At 44.3% G+C, this 27,235-nt stretch overlaps 1 protein-coding gene across 14 annotated transcripts in view; it reads right to left on the bottom strand.

Moving 5' to 3' along the window:
* Positions 1-27,235, bottom strand: part of RAPGEF2 (Rap guanine nucleotide exchange factor 2) — a 275,299-nt gene that overhangs the window by 79,566 nt on the left and 168,498 nt on the right. The window contains exon 1 of one of the 14 annotated variants that reach the window (XM_051831663.2): positions 23,998-24,066. The exons of 11 other annotated variants lie outside the window; for them this stretch is intronic. In XM_051831663.2, coding sequence (XP_051687623.1) covers positions 23,998-24,051 — 54 coding nt within the window. In that variant the 5' untranslated portion in view covers positions 24,052-24,066. Of the gene's footprint in view, positions 1-23,054; positions 23,214-23,997; positions 24,067-27,235 lie in introns of those variants that run through there. 2 more of the 14 variants (XM_051831664.2, XM_008273496.4) reach the window with 2 other exon arrangements.

The following is a 27,235-nucleotide window of genomic DNA, read 5'->3' on the forward strand; positions in this document are numbered from 1 at the left end:
TTAATTTTTTGACAGGCAGAGTGGACAGTGAGAGAGAGAGACAGAGAGAAAGGTCTTCCTTTGCCGTTGGTTCACCCTCCAATGGCCACCGCGGCCGGCGCATCGCGCTGATCCAATGGCAGGAGCCAGGTGCTTCTCCTGGTCTCCCAAGGGGTGCAGGGCCCAAGCACTTGGGCCATCCTCCACTGCACTCCCGGGCCACAGCAGAGAGCTGGACAGAATCCGGCACCCTGACCGGGACTAGAACCCGGTGTGCTGGCGCCGCAAGGCGGAGGATTAGCCTAGTGAGCCGCGGCGCCGGCCCCGACTGCTCTTGAAGAAGCATGCATATTTCATAATGCTGTCTAAGGTCAAGGTGCCACCACTTACCTGGTGTGGGCACCAAATTAACTGAAAGCCTTCAAAGATAGTTTTATCTTCAATATAATACACATTTATATTCTTTCTAAATAGAATATCTTAATTTCTTAATTTAAAAAAAAGGTCACATTTGTTAGGCAAAGTTACAAAGGCAGAGTTACAAACAGAGCAGGAGATACAGGGAGAGACTGTCCATCTGCTGGTTTACTCCCCAAAGGGCTGAGACAGCTGGGCCTTGGCAAGGCTGAAGATAGTGGCCAAGAACTCCACCAAAGTCTCTCACATGGATGGCAGGGGCCCAAGCACTTGGGCTTTCTTCCGCTGCATTCCCAGGTACGCTATCAGGGAGCTGGATGGTACGTGGAGCACCCAGAACTTGAACTGGCACTCATGGGATGCTGCCATTGCAGCAAGTGGCTTGCCCTGCTGCACCACAATGCTAGGCCCAAACATCTGAACTTCTTTGTAAAATAAACATTCATGTATTTATTTGAAAGGCAGAGTTACAAGAGAGAAGACACACACACAGATATCTTCCATCCACTGGTTCACTCCAGAAAAAAATGCACCAGCAAAGGTTGGGCCAGGCAGAAGCCAGGAGCTTCATGCGGGTCTTCCAGGTCAGTGCAAGGGCCCAAGGACTTGGCTATCTTTTGCTGCTTTCCCAGGTGCATTAGCAGGGAGCTGGATCAGAGTGGAACAGCCGGGGACTAGAACCAGTGCCCGTATGGGATGCTGGCACTGCAGGCAGTGGCTTAACCTGCTACATCACAATGCTAGCTCCCAAATGTTTGAATTCCTAAAACTTCCCATCATCTAGAATTCTTAGCTGTTTATCCTAGAAAATGCATGGCATCTAGGTAGACAATACTTATTTCCATATTTCATGTTCATAGCATTCTATGATTGGTAACAAAATTCTGACATTAAACAGTGTCAATCCTAATGTATCTGTAAGGTTGTCAATATGAATATTCAATGGTTGATGCCTGCTGACTATTTACTGCTTTTAGTCTTTATACCCTATTTATTTCATCTAACCTTAGCCACAAATGAAAAACAAACAAAAAAGATACTCCCAAGATGAAACAATTATCCATTAATTCTGAACTTATGGGCTTGTGTGCCTGTAAGTTTGTTTACATTTTCGATTAGTTCATCTCTCACACATCCCCAAATATTTATCAAAAGGTTTTTATGTTCCACACATCCTAGACACATGACGTGTGTGGGGAGCAGCCCGGACTGGACTGAGTTACTGGAATTAAGACTTATTCTATGCATCTGCTCTCCCACAATATGGCGCTGGGAGAGAAGTAAACAGCTTCCGCACAGCTGCCTCCAGTTCAACTGATAAACTGTAGGACTTGCTCCTGATTGGAGAGCAGCGTACTCGGCGTGTGGGCAGCCGAGTTGGGATTGGCGGAGGAGGACTATAAAGGAGGAGAGAAACGGCATGCACCGGGAACATCTATGGGGAACATCTAAGGGAACCCGTGCAGCCCCCGAGAAAGCCGGCCGGCGGTGTGCCGCTCCCCTGCGGAAGTGGGGAATGCGGCCAGGGGGAACTGCCCTTCCACGGAGGTGGAAGGGATAGTAGCCAACCCGGGAAGAACCAGCAGCAAACCCGGGGAGGGCCGAGCAGATGAAAGAACAGCGCAGGGTCCTATGTCGCTCCTCCACGAAGAGGGGGAGCGACATAATGGTGCCGTGACTCGGATTAGGAAACCTAGGACGGATATGAAACTTAGGAGGGAAGAAACGGGAAGAACTGGGAAATTACCGGAGAGAGAGACTAGCAAACAGCCTAGGGAAAAGCCGGACGAAAAGGGTGCCGGAAGAAGCTATTGAAAGCCTAGGCATAGACTCAGATACGGACTACGGGGGGAAGCTGGGAGAAATCTCTAAGGTTGAAAGCGAAAGTGAAAGCTAGAACAAATAGACTCAGATACGGACTACGGGGGGAAGCTGGGAGAAATCTCTAAGGTCGAAAGCGAAAGTGAAAGCTAGAACAAACAGACTTGGACGCGGACTGTGGGGAGAGGCCAGGAGAAATGAGGGAGGAATATTGTTGGAAGAAAACTTAGGGAAACATACCGGGTAGAGAAAAATGTTAGGGAAATTGAAGCCGCGGGGGGCAGGCCGAGGCGGACACGAAAGCCACTTTGGGGTTCTCAAGTTAGCCCGGGAATAGGGGGCGAAAAGTTGAAACCAGAAGCTGAAACGTAAGCCAGATTGGGATCCGTCTGATTAGCCCGGGGAGCAAAGGACGGGAAGCCAAACCGTGGGGCGGAGACGTATGCTGGGTTGAATTCGCCAGGCTAGCCCGGGGAACTTAGATTGAATGCTAGTGGCGGACACGTAAGCTACGCTGTGTTACTCGCGGAAGCCGCTGCGTGCAGAGAGAGCACGGGGCGTGAATAGATAGGGAACGGGGCTGGCGCGAGGCCGTGGTTCAGACGCGAAAGGGTTAAGCGCGGAGACCGCGGAGTGTGCGCGCAAAGCCGAGCCGCGCCGAGCCGCGCAGAGCCGCGAAGCCGCACAGATGAGAGAGGCGCGGGCTGAAGCGGCTCAGAGCCGGAAAGCTGCCGAGAAGCAGCCTCGGGGCAGAGCCCGCTGGCGGGGCGAGGCGCCGGGAAGCTGCGCGGAGCCGTGAAGCTGCCGGCAGCGCGAGGCGCCGGGAAGCTGCAGGGATAAGAGAAATAGAAGTTTAGAAATAAAATGAGAGAAATAAGAATGCTGGGAGATAGAAGTAAAATGGGAGAAATAGGAATGCCCGGAGATAGAGAAATAGAGAAATAGAAAGGCCTCCCCTCAAAATGGCAACGAGAAAGTTTGGATTCGGTCTGCCTGATTAAGTGAGGCGATGAGCACGATGAGCACCTGCGGGCGGCTAGCAGCTTGTGCGCCGCAGGTCACCGAAGACAGGCACGAATTAACATCAGTAAGGCTTCCCCACAATACAACAATGAGAAAGCTTGGATTCGGTCTGCCTAATTAAGGCGGTAAGCGCCAGCAAGCAGCTCGACCAGAGTATGAGCTGCAGGTCACCGAAGATAGGCACGAACCAACACTAATAAGTCTCCCCCACAATACGGCAATGAGAAGGCTTGGATTCGGTTTGCCTGATAGGGCTTGTAAGCCCCTGCAGGCTCGACCAGAGCATGCGCTGCAGGGCACCGAACACAGGCACGCATCAGCGCCTAAAAACCTCCTCACAACAGGGCAAAGAGAGGACCCGGATTCGGTTTGCCTGATTGATAGGACTTGTAAGAGCCTGTGGCAACTCTAGCAAGTAGAGCAGAGTGTGTGCCGCGGGACACCGAAGACAGGCACGTATCAACGCCAAAAATAAAAAGAAAGGGGGATCTGTGGGGAGCAGCCCGGACTGGACTGAGTTACTGGAATTAAGACTTATTCTATGCATCTGCTCTCCCACAATATGGCGCTGGGAGAGAAGTAAACAGCTTCCGCACAGCTGCCTCCAGTTCAACTGATAAACTGTAGGACTTGCTCCTGATTGGAGAGCAGCGTACTCGGCGTGTGGGCAGCCGAGTTGGGATTGGCGGAGGAGGACTATAAAGGAGGAGAGAAACGGCATGCACCGGGAACATCTATGGGGAACATCTAAGGGAACCCGTGCAGCCCCCGAGAAAGCCGGCCGGCGGTGTGCCGCTCCCCTGCGGAAGTGGGGAATGTGGCCAGGGGGAACTGCCCTTCCACGGAGGTGGAAGGGATAGTAGCCAACCCGGGAAGAACCAGCAGCAAACCCGGGGAGGGCCGAGCAGACGAAAGAACAGCGCAGGGTCCTGTGTCGCTCCTCCACGAAGAGGGGGAGCGACAGACGTGGACCATGTCCCCACTCCTGTGATGCTTACATTCCAACGGGGAGAGACTGAAAAAGCAAGCAGTGAAAACATCCCAACCAACAACAAACAAAAGCTATAATAATAAATGCTTGGCAGAGAATTAAAATAATATGGTATATTTGAAGAGGTGGCAAAGCCAATGAGAAAAACTGGGGAGCCATAAGAAGAGTCTATTGGCTGGTGTGGCTTAGGTTTTTGGTGGAGGTTAGTGGGAAATGCTCAAAAGTTATCTTTTGGACATTTCAAATAGGAAAGAAAACAGTTATATTGAATTACCTCACAGGTAACTGACTATACAGTCTTGGATTTTATCATAATCAACCAAAGAGTGTGTCATTTGGCCCAGATTTTATGAAGTTTTCACACGGTGATCAAGAGTACTATGATTATGATGATGAGACTATTTTGATCCACACTATGGTAGGATAGTGATTCTTGAAATCAACAGAGGGTAGGATGACAGGTAGTAAAACCAGCCCCACAAGAATGCAAAATAAGAATTCACTTGTATTTTAAAATTTGCTTATACAGGTAGATTTCAGCTCATAGAATCTTTTGAAGAACTTAAGAAATACCTAGTTTTTTCTTCAAATAGAGAAACCTATTAAAAGTTGAGGTAAATTATCAAGCTGGCTAAATGACTGTCATGTGAATTATTGTGCTTTTCTAAATAAATTCTGTTCTCGAATGCTTTCACTTTTATCAATAGGATTAACAAACTTCCTTTGACAGAAACCCTTCCCTTTACATTTCAATTCATAGAACTAACTGAGAAATTAGAATCAAGAAAAACTAAACAATAACCAAGATGTCTATAACAAAACAAACCAAAGCAAATCAGATACAGCCTTTGGTTTCTTTTATGTGTCCTCTTCATTTGAAAATCACTGCCTGATACCCGTGATTCCCCGGTGCTTAAAACTAGCGATCCTCACGTAAACTAGACACGCACAGGTCTTCACGTGGGACTGAGCACGGCTTATTCTAATGTATTCTACACATAAGGAAAACTGGGGAAGAAAAATGAGAAGAGAAATGGAAAGTAATCTCTAGTCAATGTAGTAATAGTAAATAAAGAAAAACATCTTTAATTCCAAGGCGAATAACTACTTACATGATGAAAGGAAAAATAGTTGATTAATTATACCTTCTCCAAGAATCTTATATACTCCAGATAATGATGGTTCAACCCTCTAAGATGCTTTCTAGGGAACGAAGCAACAGCAATAGCAAAACACACAAGAGATTTCATTATTTTTAACCCAGGAAAGGGAAGATGGGCCATCCACTGGAGCAGACACCTGAGAAATCAGGCATTACACACCCCCACCACGCCAGTGGTTCTTTATCTCTGTGCAAACGACTGGAGTGTGCGTGTGTGCGTGTGTGTGTGTGTGTTGGGAAGGATTAACTGTGTCTTTAATATATCCAACCTGACTCGTCCTCAGGGTCCCAAAGAAACAAATCTTGAGATGTTCAGCTCCCTTATCCTCGAAGGATTTCCCCCGGTTATGTATTTAAGAAGCTGCTTACATAAGCATCTCCCTGCAAGTCAGTGCTGAGACAAGAAAGTGCTTGGCACACATGAGAGCATGTGTAGTTGACAGAGTTAGTCCATCACTGTATTACTGTGTGCCTTTCTCAGCTGGCTGATCCAGAGACAACGGCTCTGAAATAATGACCGCCATCCTGGTAGAGGTATGACGGACAAAGAGCCGGTGAAGCCAAATGCCGGGGCTCGTGTGCTATTTTTCAGTAAAGGAACAAAAGCCTAAAGTTGGTTGGTTTTTAAAAATTGAAATACAGATGATTGCACTGTAAAATGCCTACAAAATCAAATGTTCTACACAGCATATAAGAACTTCAGTGCTAACACCTCTTGTGGCACAGATCTGCAATTATTATAGCATGCAAATTTGAGGATGGGAGTGGAGAATGAACTCACGGCTTAAGAATCTGGCAACTGCCTGAATTTCACTGTAAAGAAGCATCATTAAGAAGCTAGGAATCTGAGTCACTTAATATCAGGCTTCAGCTAAATTCTTAGATGGTTACATAACACCACTAATTTTTAAAAACAAGAAAGAGCTGTTTTAAAATGTCATGATTTTAGGATTTCCTTTCTGTTTTCCATACTCTAAAATCATCTTGTCTGATCCTTCCAAGTATGTGTGCCTATATGGGCATGTATGTAAAAGTATATTTAGATAAACAGAAACTTATTTGTTTTTTTCTTGAAAAATGAACGCTCTCCACAGCTTCTGACTTTGCAAAGCAAGTCTTTCTTGAGTGACTGACGTCCCTATGATGATGCTTCCTGCTTCCAATCTAAGGAAAACCAGGAAGAATTCCACAGTACTAGCGTGTGCATTCACACACTATCACATAGCTAAACTAGACATTCAAGACTATCTTTAAATCCTGGGTGCTTCACACCGGGCAGATAACACATTTGATTAAATAACGAAAGCTTTCGTTCAAACTTTGACATTTTGACAAGTAGTAGATATAACTTTTAAATTTTCAAAGATGGATAAAGAATATTTTCAAAATTAATTTTAAAAGTCTTTTAAATATCTAAATGAATAGTTTCCCAAAACTAGCTGTAGTAAAATTAGGGAGAAAAAGGTAAGTACCACATTTATTAAATTATTCAACAGTCATCCTTTTGTGAGAACAAGTGTCACAAACAACCAATATTAATTTGCCTAAAAACCCAGAGTTTCTTTTCCCAGTAGCTTGAATGCGATGCGAAGAACAAGATAGAAGAAGATATTATAACTTCATATAAACACTATGTTTAGAGCAACAAGAAAGCACAGAACCACGTCCCACTTATATGCTCATCCCTCTGCCATGCGCAGCATTAAATTATCTTTCCCAAAGCAAAAGGCTTTTTTTTTTTTTTTGACTGATAAAGTAGCATGCACAGTTAGGAGGTACAGAACTCCCACATCCTGGCCTTTACAATTTTCTTCTAAAAAGAAGGAAGCATTTATCAGCCCCATAATGACTACTGCAAATCATCTAAATCACAGTGCAACAGAAAAACACTGTGAAGCGTAACATACAATGGAATATTTTAAAATGACCCAAAACTCCATGCTTCTATGGTTTATATTAAGTTGTGAGCAAATAAAGACACTTCTACCTTGATCATTTCACTAAGCAAAGGTTAACTAGGAAAGCCAGCCTTAGGAAGAAATAGAATACATACCATGATATAGTCTCTTTCGTTAGAAAAGGCAAGAAGAACAGATTTAAATTAAGACTTGGTGTATAAAAGCTGAAAGCATAGAATTTGTATCCACATAATGAACTGATGTCTCCTCTAAAGACGTCAGATTGCTGTTCAGCTAAACTATCTAAAAATACCTCCTTGCAAACACACACACGGAATGACTACAAAGACAGGTCTTACTAAGCAGCTCTACTTGCACAAAAATCACTTAATAAGTGGGGAACATTTCTGAAGTACTTAGGGAAAAAATTAACAGGATTTTTTTATACATCAGCTATGATCTTTCATGAGCTATTTTGCAAACAGGTACCAATGTGCAAAAAATGTGCTAATGAAGGCTCTTAAAGCAAACCACAACTGATCTAAAACGTCCAACAGAAAATTCTATTCTGTGAACTTAAAAATCGTATAAAAAAATCTGCAAATCACCATCGATATTCTATTAAAAAAAAAACAATTTTTCCAGTTGGAAAAGCAGGAGTTGAGTTCATGGCTGCCATGGTGTGTCGGACCACATGCCACATACGTGAACCCTCCTAACAATGTACAAGTAAGCACTGGCAACAGCCCTTCATAGTTCAGAACATTTACGTAGTCAGCTTGATGCCACACAGGAACAAGGAAGAGGTGCGATTGCAAGCCACATGCAGGTGGCTACAGCAGTGCAACCACAGGGCTCTGAGGTTCGCAGACTCTAATTTTTTCAGGGTTTGATTCTCAAGTTTTCATCTGCAAAATGGGCAGAATTCCACTTTTCTCAATATTCTTTGATCATTAAGGAAAACCATATACATAAAGCACTTAATAAAATACAAAACTATTTTTAAAAGTGATTGGAAAATGGAATTAAAAGATTATTAGATGCAAAAAATCTTGAAACCCAAGTACACGAGGGGTCATCAAAATGTTTATAACAAATGTGTGCTAGGAAAAAGCTATGCACGAATTTTAAACTATTTTGTACCTAAATAAACATAACTTTGAATTCCATTTTCCTCAAGCTTTTTGAAGTACCACCATAGTTCTAACTAATAGTGTAACCATTAATAATCTTCAAAACAACATTATAAAGTTGGCCAGTATTATAATCAAGATCATCACCATTTTGAAATGAGAAAAGAGAACCTTTAAGAAGTTAGGTGATGGGGCCCGCATTGTAGCACAGTAGGTTAATCCTCTGCCTGTGGCGCCGGCATCTCATATGGGTGATGGTTCTAGTCCCAGCTGCTCCTCCTCCTTTTTTTTTTTTTTTTTTTTTTTATGACAGGCAGAGTGGACAGTGAGAGAGAGAGACAGAGAGAAAGGTCTTCCTTTTGCCATTGGTTCACCCTCCAATGGCCGCCGCGGCTGGCGCGCTGCGGCCGGCGCACCGCGCTGATCCGATGGCAGGAGCCAGGAGCCAGGTGCTTTTCCTGGTCTCCCATGGGGTGCATGGCCCAAGCACCTGGGCCATCCTCCACTGCACTCCCTGGCCACAGCAGAGGGCTGGCCTGGAAGAGGGGCAACCGGGACAGAATCCGGCACCCCGACCGGGACTAGAACCCGGTGTGCCGGCGCCGCTAGGCGGAGGATTAGCCTAGTGAGCCGCGGCGCCGGCTGCTCCTCCTCTGATACAGCTCTGTGCTGTGGCCTGGGAAAGCAGTAGAGGATGGCCCAAGTTCTTGGGACGCTACACCCACGTGGGAGACCCGTAGGAAGCTCCTGGCTCCTGGCTTCGGATCAGCCCAGCTCCTGCCATCAGGCAATTGGGTAGTGAATCAGCAGATGGAAGACCTCTCTCTCTGTCTCTCCCTCTCCTTGTCTGCAACTCTGCCTCTCAAATAAATATATAAAATCTTAAAAAAAAAAACCTGGCTTGTCTAACCAATGCAAAGCTAGTGGACATCACAAGGCTTCAAAGGAAGCTCTTCACACAGGAAGTATCTCTACACACAAAACCTAGTTGAAATAGTGCTTTCCTATTACTATGTGGAAAGACCTACTGATGCAATCAATTCAGAGGATTTGCTTTAAATATTCCTATTAGCATTCTTGAAGATGATGTGTCCTGAGCTCTGTTAATGAGCTTTGCCATGTTTCCTTCGCATCCCATTTGCTCTCAAAGCCACTCATCAACCGCACCATACACCAGCCGAGGGGAATACCTTTTTCACAGCAGCTCTGGATGAAACGGACAAGGAACAATACGGAGAAGGCATGTCCAGAAAGCCAGGATTTGACATACATATTCTTACTAAAGGGTGTACCGCCTCCAATGCACCACCCATCACACTCCTCCGAGACTGAACTCAGGGCCGCTAGCAGTGCCAGGTGAAGGACTGATTGTTCGTGAAGCAAGCAGGACCAAAACCATCAGCTCTGAGGTCCTTCTGCTGTGGCCAGGTTAAAGTAACTTTTAATATGGCTTCCTAAAAGGGATAATTGAACCCCAAAGTCCCAAGTGTTTGTGTTTTTTGATGGAAGTTAAAGGACTATCAAAAATGTAAAAACGGATGAGCAAGTGATTACTTTTATTTCTCTGTATTTTAAATGGCTAAGATAATATGGCCAAACCTGGCTGGCTAAGAAAATGCCTTCATCTGGTCAGAAGCTTAACTTAGCTCTCTATAAATTACGAGCTGCAAATTATTAGAGCAAATGCATCATCCAAACAGTAAGTCACAGCAAAACTCTTCTCATGTCAAGTCCAAAACCAGGATAATGTGAAAAACCTGTGGAGAAATATATAGATGGGAAATCTCACATAGACCCGATGACCTTATCTTGAAAGGTTAAATTAATAGGAGAGAATATGGATGTAAAGACTTAAGGAGTAATTCTTCAAAACACCTGCAATTCTGCTCAGGCATCAAAGTGAAGGAAACATGTTGCTTTTATTTCCATCAAGATAAAGGTAAGCCACTCTATAATTCATGGTGGGGGGGGGGTACTACATCATACGTATGAACTCTAAAACAAAAGCAACTCTGGATGCAGAAGGAGGTATGAACTATTTTCCAAAATTTCTGCTGAGAATTAGAGTCTACAGGGCAAAAAGAAAACAAGAGAAACAAGAGAAACGGTCCATTCTTGCAGCTTTGTAGTAAGAGCAAAGTTCATGTGTTTTTAAATTTTATTTACGCATTTACTTGAGAGGCAGAGAGACAGAAATCTCCTACCGGCTGGTTCAACCCAACAATCGCCTGTAACAGCCAGGACTCCATGAGGACGAAGCTGGGAGCCGGGAACTCAATCCAGGTCTCCCATGTAGGTGGCAGAAGCCAAAGTACTTGAGCCATCACCACTCTTCTCCATGGTGTGCACTAGCAGGAAGCTGGAAACAGGAGGGAGCCAGCGCCTGGACCCACACACTCTGATATGCTTTGTGGGTATCTCAACCACTACCCCAAAATCCTGCCCCCCGAGAGCAAAGATTTTGGATATTTCATGCTGCCTCCCAAAATTGATCTGTGGGTGCACTCCTGTGTGCAAGTCTGTGTTTGCACGTACAAGAAAGACCGCAATGACTTCACCACGTGTTACCTGTGTGACTTTGCGAAAGCTACCTGAGCTCTTTGCGCCTTTCTCTATGTATAATAAAGGGACAGCACACTTACACTGTTGTAAGGGTTAAGTGAAATGAATTTAAACACTGCCTAGAACACAGAAAACTTTCCATCTTAGCTAACACCAGCACCACTGCTACTGTTTTGCCATAATACCAAAGTAATCATCAGAAGATTACTGGCCAGTGTAGACCTGCAAGGGAAAGGACGGCGAATCATAGTGGACAGGTCATTCACACAGAAGGAGGCCATCAAATGTCCCCGACCCACTTGCAAGACAGATTTAACTTCCCGTCCCTTCTGCTTAACAGAGCTGGATAAACAACACCTATGGAAACATAACAACTGCACTTATTATGGGCCATGCATCTCTCTAAGCTCCTCACGGGTTTCACCTCATTTAATCTTCACAAAATGCTGTTATCTCCACTTTACAAGTAAAGATTCCACGTAAGAAACACACAGCCAGGATCACAACAGTGCACGAGCGGTGACACCTGATTAGAAATCCAAGTGACCACTACTGCTGCATGCTAGTTCTCACTTGTGCCTTCTCTTCCCATCATTCCCTTCACAGAGGTGACAGCTGGTCAGATGACAGCTTTCATAACCCCGGGTACAAACTACTCCCTAAGCTGGGTTATTTTCCTGACATCCACACGGCAGGGCTGGATTGCATTTCTGGCTTCAGCCTGGCCCAACCCCAGCTGTTGCAGGCATCTGAGAGTGAACCAGTGGATAGACGCTTCACCAGCAGCAGTTTCATTCCCAAGCACTGCTAAGTTCTCAGAGCTCCTATGGAGCCCAAGGCGGTTATTTCAACGTTTCAGCAAATAGGCTCCCTTCAGAGCAGAGATGACATCACCATATAAATCACAACCGTATTTAAGACAGTATTGCAGCAGGTCCTCTTCAACCCACTTCATCTTGAGCTTCTTCAAATCCTGTATGCTCTCTCTTCCAGGTGACTCCGATACGCTCTTCAAAATCGCCAAAGTCCATCTGCCTGCAATGCCCTTATTCTGCATGCCCACCAGTCCCCACCTGGTGGGTCCCAGCTGCTCCCTGAACACTCCCCAGACAGTCTCTGCACAAAACGCTTAGCACACGACTCAGCAGGTCTTCTCACCTGCCACTATTCCACAAGCTACTTCAAGACAAATAGCCAAGGCGTGTGAATCTTGACATTGAGTGTTTCTTGACAAGTGAGTCTGTGCCAAGGAAATTGGAAAAGGCAACAGTGTATCTAGTTCCACAATATCTTCACACTTCTATTACTGCAACATACAAATGTCACTATATCAAACACAAGAAGTACATTCATGGCTAAGATCATATTAAGTTGCTTCTAAGATTTCACTTCATTTTAACACCTTTGAAATAATGCACCTCAAAAACAATGAAAACAACATATTACTGGGTCATTTAAAGTAGGCTGAATTAAGGAGTGGATGTTTAGCCCAGTGATTGAGACGTCTGCATCCCACATCAGAGTTTGTGGGTTCGAGTCCCAGTTTTGGCTCCTGACGCTAGCACCCCACCCATGCAGACTTTAGACTTTGAGAAGCAGAAGTGCAGGCTGGGTAACTGAAACCCGACGTCCATATGGCAGAGCTGGGTTGTGTTTCTGGCTCCAACCTGGCCCAACTCCAGTTGCTGCAGGCATCTGGAAAGTGAATCAGTAGATGAGAACTCTGTCTCTCAAATAAGCCAAAAACAACTTTTGTAAAAAGTAAGGTGACTCAATCAATGTTGCCTTGAATTTGATGAAAACGACATTTCTTTAAAGTGTGTAACAGTCAGGGCCGGCGCTGCGGCATGGCAGGTCAAAGCCTCTGGCTGAGGTGCAGCAGCCCGCACGGGCACTGGTGAAGTCCCGGTTGCTCCACGTCCCATCCAGCTCTCTGGCGACTGCACTGGGCCCCCCACGCATACGCAGCAGACCCAGCAGAAGCTCCTGACTCTGGATCAGCCCAGATCCAGCTGCCCCGTCAATCTGGGGAGTGAACCAGAGGATGGAAGACCTCTCTCTCTCTCTCTTTTTTTTTCTTGACAGAGTTAGAGAGAGAGAGAGAGAGAGAGAGAGAGAGAGAGAGAAAGGTCTTCCTTTTTCTGTTGGTTCACCCCCTAAGTGGCCACCACGGCCGGCCCATTGCACCGACCCGAAGGCAGGAGCCAGGTGCTTCTCCTGGTCTCCCATGAGGTACAAGGCCCAAGCACTTGGCCATCCTCCACTGCACTCCCGGGCCACAGCAGAGAGCTGGCCTGGAAGAGGGGCAACTGGGACAGAATCTGGTGCCCTGACCGGGACTAGAACCCAGGGTGCCAGCACCACAGGCGTAGGATTAACTTAGTGAGCCGCGGCGCTGGCCTCTCTCTGTTTCTCTTGCTCTCTGTCTATAACTCTACCTCTCAAATAAATAAATCTTTTAAAAAAAAAAAAGATCTCTCTCTCTGCCTCTCTTTCTGCTTTAAAAAATAAATAACAATCAAATCTTTAAGGAAAATACAGCCAGGGAAGTCTGGATCCATCTACCCATTCACATGGTATAGTTAGAAGTGAGTAATGTGTCAACTATGTCCGGATCAAGGGAGACAGCTCAACCTGATCTAAGAGACCCCACCCGTGAACATTCTGTCAACACAATGGGCCCCTGCTACTCCACTTTACTTCATTATGCTCAACTACGAACGGCTTTTTAATTACATGAGTGCACAGTATGAACCAAAACTCCTTTTAGACCGGACACTCTCAGAGGCTTCTGCAACCTAATCTTTTCAACCTCCGGACTTTGCTCCACTTGATCCTGTTCTTCAACCAACTTGACTATCCACTGCCCCGCACGTGCACATAAACGCTCTGCTTCGGGGCTTGGGAGTTCACTCCTTTCCCCTGCAGAAGTTCCTCCCCCTTCCTTGGTGCTTCACATCTTGTTTCAAGGCACAGTTTAATTCTTTTTTTTTTTTTTTTTTTTTGACAGGCAGAGTGGACAGTGAGAGAGAGAGACAGAGAGAAAGGTCTTCCTTTGCCGTTGGTTCACCCTCCAATGGCCGCCATGGCTGGTGCACTGTGGCCAGCGCACCGCGCTGATCCGAAGCCAGGAGCCAGGTGCTTCTCCTGGTCTCCCATGGGGTGCAGGGCCCAAGCACTTGGGCCATCCTCCACTGCCTTCCCGGGCCACAGCAGAGAGCTGGCCTGGAAGAGGGGCAACCGGGACAGAATCCGGCGCCCCGACCGGGACTAGAACCTGGTGTGCCGGCGCCGCAAGGTGGAGGATTAGCCTAGTGAGCCGCAGCGCCGGCCTACAGTTTAATTCTTATTTCCTTCTCATAGTGCATGTGATACTCCATCCTGTACACTCCTATGTGTTCTTTCTCCTTACTGCTCACCCAGCGTTTAAATACGTGGGTACTTCAAAAAGCTCATGGAAAGATGGGAAAGTGTATTTTTTCAAATGGCCTGGGAAAAGCAGCGGAACAAGGGCTGCAATCATCACATCTCAAAATGTCAGCTGCACTCCTATCCATTATATTTTTGGTACTCGACTAGTGTATTTGCTCCCATATTTAGCACCGAATTCTAACACTACATGAAGTTCTTAAGTAAATTACTTTCTCCCTAAATTTAACGGATGCATGTATACTATCAATATCTATTATTTGAATATGTTATCCATAACATATGGCAAACTTTAAACCTATAAAGTAAATGAAAGTTTATGATACAAACTTAACAATTATAAAATGACTCTTAAGTTAGTTGACCTTAAATATACCTGCTACTTATCTAGAATAAATATCATTATCAGATTTTATGTGATGGAATAATAAAAAAATTATATAATAAAACAATCCACATCACAATGTAGTTTCACCTGGGTAGAAAAATTGTGATTCCTTTTCTGTTCTTATCTTCCTCTATTTACTGACTTTTCTTCAATAGCTACACAGCTGTGTATTTTTAAATTCACAAGCTATGCACAAGACTAACGACACACAGATCAAACTGCTGCCAGAGTGACCAAGATAAGTGATAAAAACTGGGTTGGCAACTAACAGGATACCACTTCTAAAGAAATAGTTTTAAATTACGTTTACACTTAGGTGAGTATTGTCTTTAAAGTAGTCTGATTTTGACATTTGATTGTGTCCACGAATAGTATTAATAATTTCAACAAGAAATCGGAGACCCTATAGTTTCGTATTTTTAATTGCCACTGAAAATGAACAAAAGTGTGCGTTCAGAAAAACAAGCCTGGCCAGCGCCGCGGCTCACTTGGCTAATCCTCCACCTGCAGTGCCGACACCCTGGATTCTGTCCTGGTTGCTCCTCTTCCAGGCCAGCTCTCTGCTGTGGCCAGGGAGTGCAGTGGAGGATGGCCCAAGTGCTTGGGCTCTGCACCCCATGGGAGACCAGGAGAAGCACCTGGCTCCTGCTATCGGATCAGCGCAGTGCGCCAGCCATAGCGGCCACTTGTGGGGTGAACCAACGGCAAAGGAAGACCTTTCTCTCTGTCTCTGTCTCTCTCTCACTGTCTAAATCTGCCTTTCAAAAAAAAAAAAAAACAAGTCTAAGATTAAAGCTAATTTTGCCCTCACAACTCAAACCCTGGAAACCCAAGGTGTGAGCTGTGCTCGTCACTCGGCCGGGCTGAGCTGGCCAAATCGCTCTTCCGCTGTGACTCCAGGCACCAGCCAGTCCTCAGCTCCACGACACCCTTGCACGTGCTCTGCTGCCAGTCTCACGCAAGCCTATGGATTGCTAAATTGCAGAGAACAGTGTTTAAAGGTGCTTCCACTTACTAGAAGTAAAGAGAAAACTATCTGGTTTATCCATTATTTTCTAGGAGGGGAGAAGAAATTTTTAAAAAATCACTCTCTACAGTACTTTTACAGTCACGTTCGTCTTCTTTCATGTGACTCTGTGCCAGCACTCCTAGTGAAAGTAGTGAAATGAAGACCTCCAGAAATGCCCACGACAAGGCGGCTCCTTGGTAATCTGCACCTGCAGTCCACCTCCAGCACAGGGCAGTAGGAATACACTTATCACAGGACAGGGCACTCATTCCTGAACACTGATCTTTACCAATACAGGAAACCAAGAGGTTTAAACTAATTAGCCTTTTCTGCATGCTTTAACTAGAAACGGGATGGTGGATTAATCACATTTACACACACACACACTTATACACAAAATATGTACATGTATAAATAGGCAGAGAGGTAGGAACATATGTTTCATCTGGTAATCAAATCTAGTCAATATTATAAACCAATAATGCATGCCTCCAGAGTTCACTAAAGAAGAACATGATCTTAGTAACTGCAAAGGGATTTTTCAGACTGCCACTTTATCAGTCAATAAACATGAGGCTAATCCGTGCCCAAGATGCCTCTCGTAGGAAGAACATCTGGTTGAGTTAAGAGGAAGGTTCCAGCTTGGGGACGTGGGATGAAGAGATCAGAGTGTGCGTGAGTAGTTGTAAGGCAGACAAGAAACCCAGAAACGGCAAGACTGCTGAGTTTTGCAGATAGGACAACCATGGCAGACTGTGCAGTTCAGTGTTAACATTACACCTGTAGGTCATACACACACTGGAGATAGACAACAGAGGGAACCTGGCATATTTCAGACAAGGCCTGTGTCGGCAGAGGCTGACAACGGACCAGCCCTGGCTGTGTGCATGTGGGTGTGCTGCCTCACCACGTCTTTGTGGGCACCACAGCAGCAGACCTCTATTTACTGCACACTCTGTGCTGTCTTCTCAACCCATGTTCCAAAAGTTAGGCTCTCTTCTTTGCAACTCGTCCTGTAAAACACTCGGGACAATCCCAGAGTATCGGCACTTGAATAAAACCGGTAGAGGCAGTCACAGGCACGTGGTAGGTCTCCAAACAGAAAGACGACTTCTTAACGATGAAGAAAAAGACGCAAACCAGAGACAGCAATGATGTGAGGACAGGAACTTGACCCACACTGAGACCTTGAGGCCATATTTTACACACTTTCATTTTAAATTACACACACACACACACACACACACACACACATAGACGTGAACATTTGTATGCACATATAACCTACCTGGCTATATGTATAAATATCCAGACACTCATTTTATTTTAGAAATATTTTTAAAATGCATAACCTGACCATAATCCAAATAAAATATAGTTAATAATGGAAGGTTTTTCGATCTCAATAGGATAGGCTTTTGAGAGTTCACAAACATTGCTACATACAGGAAAATGGTAAGTTACTCTTTTTTTAACCAGGTATACAAAATAAGCATTAAGAAATTCATTATGAATTTAAATTATCTATAAGATTTATATCATTACTGTTAGCACAGGAAAATTAAGAAAACTGAGGCACGCTCTACATAAATTCTTAATAGATTCCAGAACGAAATATTTAAGAGTATGGGCAGGCCTACAATCAGGAGATGGGCTAAAGAAATGCCAAGTTATGTCTAAGGGATAATTATACCTAAAGAGTGATTTATCCAGTGTTTATCTGGGTACAAAACCAGTATTCCAAACATATAAAACATGAGATTTAACATGAGTAACTGATCTTTTTATGGCCTAAATAATTAAGAGAGAGTAACCGAGTTTCCAATGATACATTTTGAGCATTCTGTCCATTAAAAAAAAGTCTCTTTTCCACTCATCTTAATTGATATAATTTTCTTTTCAAGTAGTTTATTTTGAATGGCTCGTTATTCAACAATATTAAGAAGCAAGGCTATGACACATACTTCCTCTTACTTTAACACGTCCTATAATGAGACAGAACTTTCCTTTTAATCTTACACATATAAGCAGCGCATGTATACAATGACTCTCAGGTTTCTAAATATATTTCCTCACTTCTAACAGGGGTAGAAAGGATCTAGTATTTGTTGCCTGGGTTTCTTGGCCCAAATCCAAGGCAAGATGACCTTGTCCTTGAATAAAACAATAGGATATTGCTTCCTCTCAGGTCTCTCTGCAAGCAACACAGTGGAAAACCTTCCCAAGAGACAAGGTTATGTCATCTCAGGAAATGTTATCCGTTAGAATAGACAAAATGAAAATCAGATAAAGAAAAGGTGGAGTCTAAACTCAGAAGAGCCATAACTTAGGATCTATAATTAGTATAGGTGCTATTTTTCTACATTGCTAAGGAGAAGGTATTGATCAAATTATATTAGAGAGATGCCCAATGTCTACAGACAAGGTCAAATGGTCATGAGGGGATAAAATCAATTTTTAAAACACATATTCTTAAATATGTTCTAGTTGAAAGAGGGTGGGGGGCGGGGCAGAGAAAGAGGCTGTACTCACTTGCCGGGCCCTCCAATTATCATCGTCAGTTTGTCAGGTGTCCTCCTGCCCTCGCTCCACCACCTGTGCTGACCCACTGCTGGCGGCTGTCTAACGACCCACACCAACAGTGATGACTTCATTACTCGACCTCATGAGCTTCTGTATCCTCACACTCTCTATCTTCCTACCTTGGGTCCTCACATGCTGTGCACTCAGCCTTGCAGAGCCTGCTCCATACTTCACTCCTAGCAGCTGATACACGGCTTTAAACTCCAACAATACCCTTAACACACGGCACACAGAATGCAAGGGGGGGGGGGGGGTCGGTCAACAGATGATCCCCTGGGAGCAGGCATTTGGCCTAGTGGTTAAGATGTCTGAGTCCCACATTAGAGCGCCTGGGTTCAAATCCCAACTCTGGTATATGACTCTGGCTCCCTGCTAATGCAGACCCTGGGAGACAACAGTGATGGCTCAAGTTGTGGGGTTCCTGCCTCCTATATTCAGCCTATCTCAGCTCCAGCTTTTGGAAGTGAACCAGTAGATGGGCAAACTCCCTGTCTCTGCCTCTCGTCTCTCTACTTCTCAATAACAACAACAAAGATGTGAAACCGCCCCTAACTGCAAAGGCCAAGCCAACTTAAAAGCACGAATTAGAAGAACTAATACAATTAAGTCTTAGACTGAATCACTATTAAGAGCTATAAGGGAGAAATATGAGAGGACAAGGAACAAGTCAGTCAACCAAACAGCAATGCAAGCTGGGAAACAGGATGAGAACAGTAGTCGCTGTGTAATCAGATCAGCTTGTCCCAGATTTACAAAGCATAGTTTGGGGGGAAATACTCATGTGTTTATCAGATAAAGAATGTATACTTTTTAGCCTTAAGTGACGTGTAGGAACTGATACAACATGGTTAAGTTACATGACAGTCGTCCTATTTAAGAGGCTTAGGCAATGATGGAATGGATATGTACACCTGCAAGAGAGACATGGCCAGTGTGGTGTGGACCTGGGAGAGCTGACCATGGACTGGAGTAGGCTCCCCCGGGGAGGTGGGGGGGCAGATGACACAGCAAGGCTCAGTGCTTCAGGGGAACACAGGCAGTCAAGGCCAGGAGGCCAGAGTTACACAGCGAATGGACAGAAGAAGGTGAGGTGTGGAGTTTATATTTAAGGACCAAGCAGCAAAATGGGGAAGGTACAGGGTAGGGATCAAGCCCAGAAAAGCAGGAGTTGGGCCAATGGCGCCTCTGCCTGAGGATGTCTAAGGATAATCTCAAAAGGAGAGAGCACTGCTGATGCAGCCAAACAGAAGTTTTATAGAAGACTTTCGTCCGCAAGCCGGCTCTTTTCTATTGACAGTGATTGGAGTGCCCTACGTGCCAGGAAAACGAGAGTGGGGGAAAGCAAGTACCCTCTTCCAATTGTGAACTTGAAGCCAAGGCCTGCGAAATCAGGCAACTGTAGGCAGACTCCACCACTTACTACTAATACACACCCGGGAAAAATTATTTTCCAACCTGCGTCTTCATCTCTAAAATGGTGCACTATTCTTGAGGGGGCTGTTTGAAGGATCAAGTCAATGCAAAATACAGTGTGTGCCACACAGATGTAGCCACTGCTATTTACTCCCCACATCTGGGTATGGTGCTTTCTTCTGGATGCCGCTGTTTACATTTCAATCATGACTTCAGGTGTTGCTTACGATGATATAACTACAACACACTGCAAAAATCAGTAATTTCTTATAAAAACTTAAAACCAGAAAACAGGTGACCAGTTTGACATCATTAAATTCATTTAATGTGATCTAAAAAGTTTACAAAGTTTCAAAGTCATTCCATACTGCAGATGTTTCAAAGGCATCTAAGGTAGGCAAAAAAGTAGAGAGAAAGGTTCTATGGTTAAAAAAAAAAGACTAGACTGAGTAAAAGACAAATGTGATCCCAAAATTTCCCCAGCTGAGTGAGCCTACGGAACTTTCCTACATGGTATCTAGTAAGAATCTGTACAATTATTAGTCCCTTTTGAAAAATACAGTTTTATAATACCTTTCTGAAATATTAATAATCTTATTTTTCTTAAGTGTAAAATCTTTTTAAAGATTTATTTAGTTACTTGAAAGGCAGACTTAGAGATGGGGGGAGGGAGAAGAGAGAGAGAGATCTTCCATCTACTGGTTTACTCTCCAAATGGCTTAGCTGAGACTAGGCCAGGCCAAAACTCCATCCAGGTTTCTCATGTGAGTGACGGGGGCCCAGGTACTCGGGCCATCTCTTGTTGCCTTCCCAGACACATCAGCAGGAAGCTGGATCATAAGTGGAGCAGCAGGCTCTCAAACCATCTCCCAGGTGAGACGCTAGCATCACAGGTGGTGGCTGAATCTGCTGTGCCGAAACACCAGTTGCCTCGATCTTTATATTTTTATATTCAGAGAATCCCAAGATTCTGATAAAGACTACCTAAAAAGCACTGCTTGAATATAAAAATACAGCTCAGTGTCGGGTGCATTTCTGGTGACAACAAGGTACTCATCTTGGTGTTACTGTCAATTTACATACAGAAAGTGGATGGGGGTATAAAATCATACCATTTACGACTTAAGGGGTTTAAAGGGCTTAATGGAACTTCATTAACCCCAAAATTCAATTAAATGAAAGGTATATACTAGCAACTAATACGCAGTGAGAATAAAAAAATGAGTAAGATTCTGACAAAGCAGAATAACTGAGTTTACCATGGGTGTTCAATCACGGCAAAAAAGAAAAACCTCCCTCCCTCCAAGTTATATTTTTATTTTTTTAGCAGCATATTCCTTTCTGTAAAGAAGCAAAGACACTTAAAAAGCCACAGACTTCTCAAAAAAGCAACATAAAAGGATTCGTGAATTCCATAAATTTTACCCATGTGACATTATCCCTGCCGTTATTCTCACAAAGCCTCAACAGTTGAAAGGGAGGCCTTCTTGCTCATTTTGGCTCAACAACTGTTCACTGAGTACCTCTGATGTGAGAGCCAGAGTTGTTATTCTCTTACGCAACTCTTCACATAGGAAGGGGTCTTCAAAAACTTCATGGAAAACATGAATCATGAATGTCAAAAATCCTTGCGCCAAAATAAACTTAGCTTTTCCTTCCATTTTCCTACAAATTGCTGGGGAGCAGAATTAAAAATTTAAAGGTCTGGTTAACGTTGAATGGCAAGACCAGCTAACAGAGGACTGACTGACAAGTAGGCAGCGAGATCCTCACACCATCAACCTCAACTCTGTTGCACGGGTCGCGCTAGGGAAGCACACCCCAGTATTTCACTCTATCAAAAGTACCTTGAGAAACACACAGTTTAAATCTGTTCCTAAGGCTCCTCAGGTATAGTTTAATACTCTTATGTTTTAGACTACAAAGGAGTGCGTCAAAGACCCTGTTCAGAGATATCGAAGTGGGATGGCCCTTCTCTTTAACAACCTTTCCTATTAGCGAAATACGTATAAGGTTGGTCTCTTTTTGGATCTGATATGAAGAGATTCAACTAGTGAAGAATGGCAAGGACCTCATCACGAGGAGGCGGGGCTCCAGGAGTAGTCCCCCAGCACGCCTCCAACACAGCGATCACCCTAAGAACATCCAAGGTCCGCTGTTGAGGTGAGACCATGCCCAAGAAAACCTCTTGGGCCGAGTTAGTAATTTTGTTCACGATGATTTTGTTCATCATCGTGAACAAAATTAAATTACACTCAGAAATGTAATTCTCAATGCATGGCCTTCTATATGTAAATTTTCAGACCCTTGGCAGTTTATGTCCATTTTTGAAGTTTAATATCTCATGCTTTCCAGAATCCATAAAAGACAGTTCCTGCCCCCTACTGAAACAACCTGCTGGATGCTACAATGCAGAAGGAGACATTTCAGAAATACCTGGACTACTGTATACGCTGCCTAAATTCACATGTTGAAATGCAATATTTTTATATCCATCACATGAATTAGTGTGATAGCAGAGAATTTCCAACATGGAGATACAAAAGTAGTGCCGTGAGCACCCACAGCCCTGAGGGAAGAGGCATGTCCTTGGTGTCAGGCACAGAGTGTGTTCACTGTGAACAGCAGCAGCTACCTATGGGATTTCAGCGTGAGAAACGCAAAGCTGACTCACGGGATCAATTAGGAAGAAGTAAGTGCGTGTGTGTGTGTGTGTGTGTGTGTGTGTGGCATTAAAGAAATGCTGCGTTTCCACCACCAATTAATACATGCTAAGCAATCGGCTGAGTCCCACTGATCATTTTATTACCAAATCAATAGCCAAAGCTCTCCCTCCCTCCTCAGACCTGCATATGAATTCCTCCCTACAGTCTCATTCTCAGTAACCTTTCTCAACGTCTGGCATCAAATTCAACTACAACAACATTTAAAAGAGAAAACTATTCAGGTATGACGTTAAAGCGCCAAGCTTTAGTTTCTGATTACAAAAATCAGTTAGTTGTCCAGCATTTCTCAGTGTGGGTGATTTTGGCTTTAAATGAATTGTTTGTCTTGCTTACAATGTCTTTAAAATTACCACAGAATTAGAAGAACAAGCCAGTAGTCACTCACCCTCCCCTCCTCCGAGCAGAATATCATGCCCTCTACAACAACTGTTTTCCCTCACGAGAACGAGCAACAATTCCCATTTTAAAGCAGTTCTCTGCGATGTGCTGTTGAAGCACAAGCAGCATTCGCAATACTTACTGAATGTTTCTCTTGCTGGCCCATAACTCCATGGTTAGCTGGGATTGCTAGTGGTTTCATAATGAAGAAACATATGCTGAACTGAATTTACACATCATGTACCAATCTCTCACGGTGGCAAGTCACCCTCTACAGCATTCAATTAAAAGAAAAAGAAGAAGAAGAAGGAGAGGAAAAAAAAAAAAAAAAAAAAAGAGGGAGGAGGGAAAACCAAGCTGCAGCTTAAAGTGTCACTACTGGTGAGCTTAAAAAACCCCTCACACTTGTAGACCAGAAAAGGAGCTCGAACAACGGCATTCGTCTCCATTTTTATAACCCCAAAACTCTAACCACTGTAGCCTATGACAAGACCGAGGGAACCTTACACAGCTCTCGGTCTTCCAACAGAACAAGATCATTTCTGAGACTGAAGAATAAGAGGCAAAAGAAAAGGAGAGAAAAAAAAAAAAAAGCTAAAATGGCTGACTGCACACAGACTCCCTTCCAAAAGGCTTAATACAGAATTATATTCGTCAGGGTGGCATAAGAACCAGTCTCCAGCATTCAGCCAAGCATCGTTAATACTCTTGTTTCATTTGCAATCACACATGCAGACCCCTCCGACCCAGAAAAAAAAAGGAAAGAAAGAAAAGAGAAAGAGAAAGGAGGAAAAAAACCAGGGCAGAGCGTGTGAATCGGGACCTCCTCCCTAGCTGCTAATGATGCTGACAGAGTGGTCACCAGTGATCTCTGTCCCACTGCACTACCCAAGTTTGCACAATTAATCTTAGCAGCATGACACTGATGGACATTTAATGTAATGATGTCTGTCCCCCACACTCAACACAAGCATGCCTGCTAGCAAAGAGAGTCACTGACAGAAACACAGCACATGCACACACACAATCTCGAGAATCATGAGTCTGAATGCAACACACCAATATAATTACATTATTGTGCTTACTTTGGAGGACCATGGCTGCAGGCAGTTGGCATAGCAACGCACAAGGAAAGCCATTTCCTGGGTAGAGAGAAAGCTTCCTTCTCTAAATAAAAAATTCCTCTTAGGAAACAAACGGCATTGCTGCTTCCTGCAGAAAGCAAGACACTGTAGTCTGTCTCTTAACCTGCAAGGCTCACACTCAATGCAGTTCTAGTGATGTAAGTGGATTTCTCTCCCACCCTCCCTCTCTCCCTATATACACTGAAATATTCTGCTCAAATGGCACACACATTCCTTAAGGCTCGCCCCCTCCTCTACTTAACCATTTCACTCATTAAGGTAGCGATGGACAATTCAGATAAAGTAACAAGCTCTTGCCTGGATTATATCAGCAGCTGTAGGTTAAGCAAGTCTCAGAGGGGTGGAATCCATTGATTGCTGACTCCAAATAATATCGCTGAAGACAGGGTGGGAAAACGGAGCAAGGACTTACTTGAACAGCTTTGAACTAAGATATGATTTTTCACCAAGGTGAAGATAAAGCAATCAGTGTGACCTCTACCCCACCCTCACATATCATTGTGCTACAGTAAACAACTGTTTATCAAAAATTTATAAAATGCACACTTGGCGAGCTTTGAATAAATTTAGAAGATGTGATTTTCACTAACATCCATACACACACATACACCATGTTGACTTGCTAATGATATAAAACTATGCCCACTTAGGGTTAAAAAAAAAACTTTTAGAGGTAGAAAGCTGAAATTAAATGATACACTATTCTACCAGAAACTCTTATTTCACCGAGGAATGTCAGTTATCTGGAAGACTGCATGATAGCTGACAAGGAGTGAGGGTAGTTTAACCCTGAAACACTGCCCTGTTTCTCACAATCAGATCTATCAATAATGGTATACAAAATAGAAAACACAGATGAAAACCTAGCATCTTCAATAACTGATTCTGCAGTTGTCAGCCTTTGCTAACTTGTGTCTTTATCTGTCTACTTAAGACCGCACCCACCCTATTCTCTCTCTCTCTCCTCATCTCTAAAGACAACCACTCCTTCCAAATCACTGCCTTGGGTCCTTCTCCCCACCCGTCCCCACCTCTCAGACTTCTTCTTCATCTTTTTCTTTTTTTTTTTAAATTTATTTAGAAAGAATTAGAGAGAGAGAGAGAAACAGAGAGAGAGAGAGAGGATCTTCCACCCTCCGGTTCACCCCCTAGGTGGGCGCAACAGCCAGGACTGACCCAGACCAGAAGCTTCCTCCCGGTCTCCCACAGGGTTGCAGGGGCCAGGCACTTGGGCCATCTTCCACTGCCTTTCCCAGACCATCAGCAGGGAGTTGGACCGGAAGTGGAGCATGCGGGATGCAAATTGGTGATGTACAGAATGCCAGTGTCGCAGGTGGTGGCTTTACCCACCATGCCACAATGCCGGCCCCTTTCTCTGACTTCTTAAATTACCCATTACCCCTCTCCTCCACATCTATTTCACCTCTCCACCATAACCAGAGATCCTGCCCCACTGACTTGTAGACCAGGTCTCTACCATCTCAAAAACACACCAAAACACAAATTTCCCCAGACCTACGTTTTCCTATGGCTACAATCTGACCTCTTCCCCCTACTTCACAGCCAAATCTCAAGAACCACATTTTGGTTTTCATCATTTCCACATTCCACACACTATCAATGAAGGACCACCGATCTGAACATTCAGGAGTTACTCTTAGCTCACATGGCAACAACTGTTAATCAGATTCTCTAATTTTTCCTTCAAATGTAGTTCCCTCCATATGTGCTGCTATAATCCCACTCCGATCTTCATTTTTTGCATTGAGAACTGTAAAAGTCACCTTCATGAACCTGCTGGATTTGGTTCTAACCCCATTCACACAACCTTTTAAACCATGCTATCTCCAGAAACCATTTACACACTAAAGTCCGATCACCATTCTAATCCACTGAGCCCTTTTCACAGATTAGAACATTTCAATGCTTCCCACTGCTCCCAGCACAAAGTCTGCAGCGAGACTTCCATGTTTCCCAGATCCACGCCCTGCCATGCGCACTCCCTGCACGCCAGGTCTCCTGGGCTGCGCTCGCTTCCGCGACGGGCCAAGGGGCCTCTGCACGCGCTGCTTCCCCTGCCTGAGACTCTCCTCCTGCCCCCCTTTTCCGACGGACTCCAGCGCCTCCCCAAGTGTGCTGGTTGAGTGCCCGCAGAGTTCTCACGACAGCACTTATTCAGCACCTGCTGAATGCCCGCAGAGTTCTCACGACAGCACTCATTCAGCACATGTATGGTTTTGCCTCTAGTCATGTAGGCTCACGCAGCTGGTGTATGCTCCCCTGACTCGACTCAACACTGGCATCACGTCTTTTGTGTGTACTCTTCTCTTGCATATTGTAGGCACTTGCATTTTGGTTCAATGAATAAAATCTCCAGTGACTGAGAATGGACATCAGTAAGACCATAATCGATCTTCTAAGACTAGTTTCTGTCAAAATCCAAATCTTTTGGGGCAGACATTTGACCTACTAGTTAAGATGCCTGTTTTCCAAACTGGAATGCCTGGGTTTGAACCCCAGCGCTAATCTGAATTCCAGATTCCGGCCAGTGCAGACCCTAGGTGATGGCTCAGGTTGTTGGATCCCTGATTCCCACACGAGAGACACTGACGGAGTTCCCTGCTCCTGCTCGTGGGCTGGCCCAGCCCCAGCTCTTGCAGGCATCTAGGGTGAACCAGTGGATGAGGGAGTTCTTGCTTTCCCCCTCTCTCTGCTTCTCTCCTCTCATAAAGATAAAAATTTTAAATATAAATCTTTTCTATAATTGAAGTAATGAATGATTTATTAGTAAGTGCCTACAAAGGAGGAAGTAATTCAAGTGTCCAGGATACAATGTACAAATAAAATGCTGTATACTCAGGCAATAGGATATTATTCATCCTTAAAAATGAACAAAATTCTGGTGCATGCTACAAGGATAACCTTGAAGACAACAGGCTAAGTGAAATAAGACTGTCAAGAAAGGACAAACACTGTACAATACTCTATGTACCTAGAGTAGTCAAATTCTTATAGAGACAGAAAGTAAGGCAGTAGTTGCTAGGTGCTACGGGAAGGAGGAGGGATTGTAGAGTTACTCTTTAATGAATATGGAATTTCTGTTTGGGAAAATGAAATAAGCTCTGGAGACAGATGGTGGTAATGGTTATCTAATAATGGCAATGGATTGGATGTCACT

This window comes from Oryctolagus cuniculus, chromosome 8 (genome assembly GCF_964237555.1).
Source record: "Oryctolagus cuniculus chromosome 8, mOryCun1.1, whole genome shotgun sequence".
NCBI lineage: Eukaryota > Metazoa > Chordata > Mammalia > Lagomorpha > Leporidae > Oryctolagus > Oryctolagus cuniculus.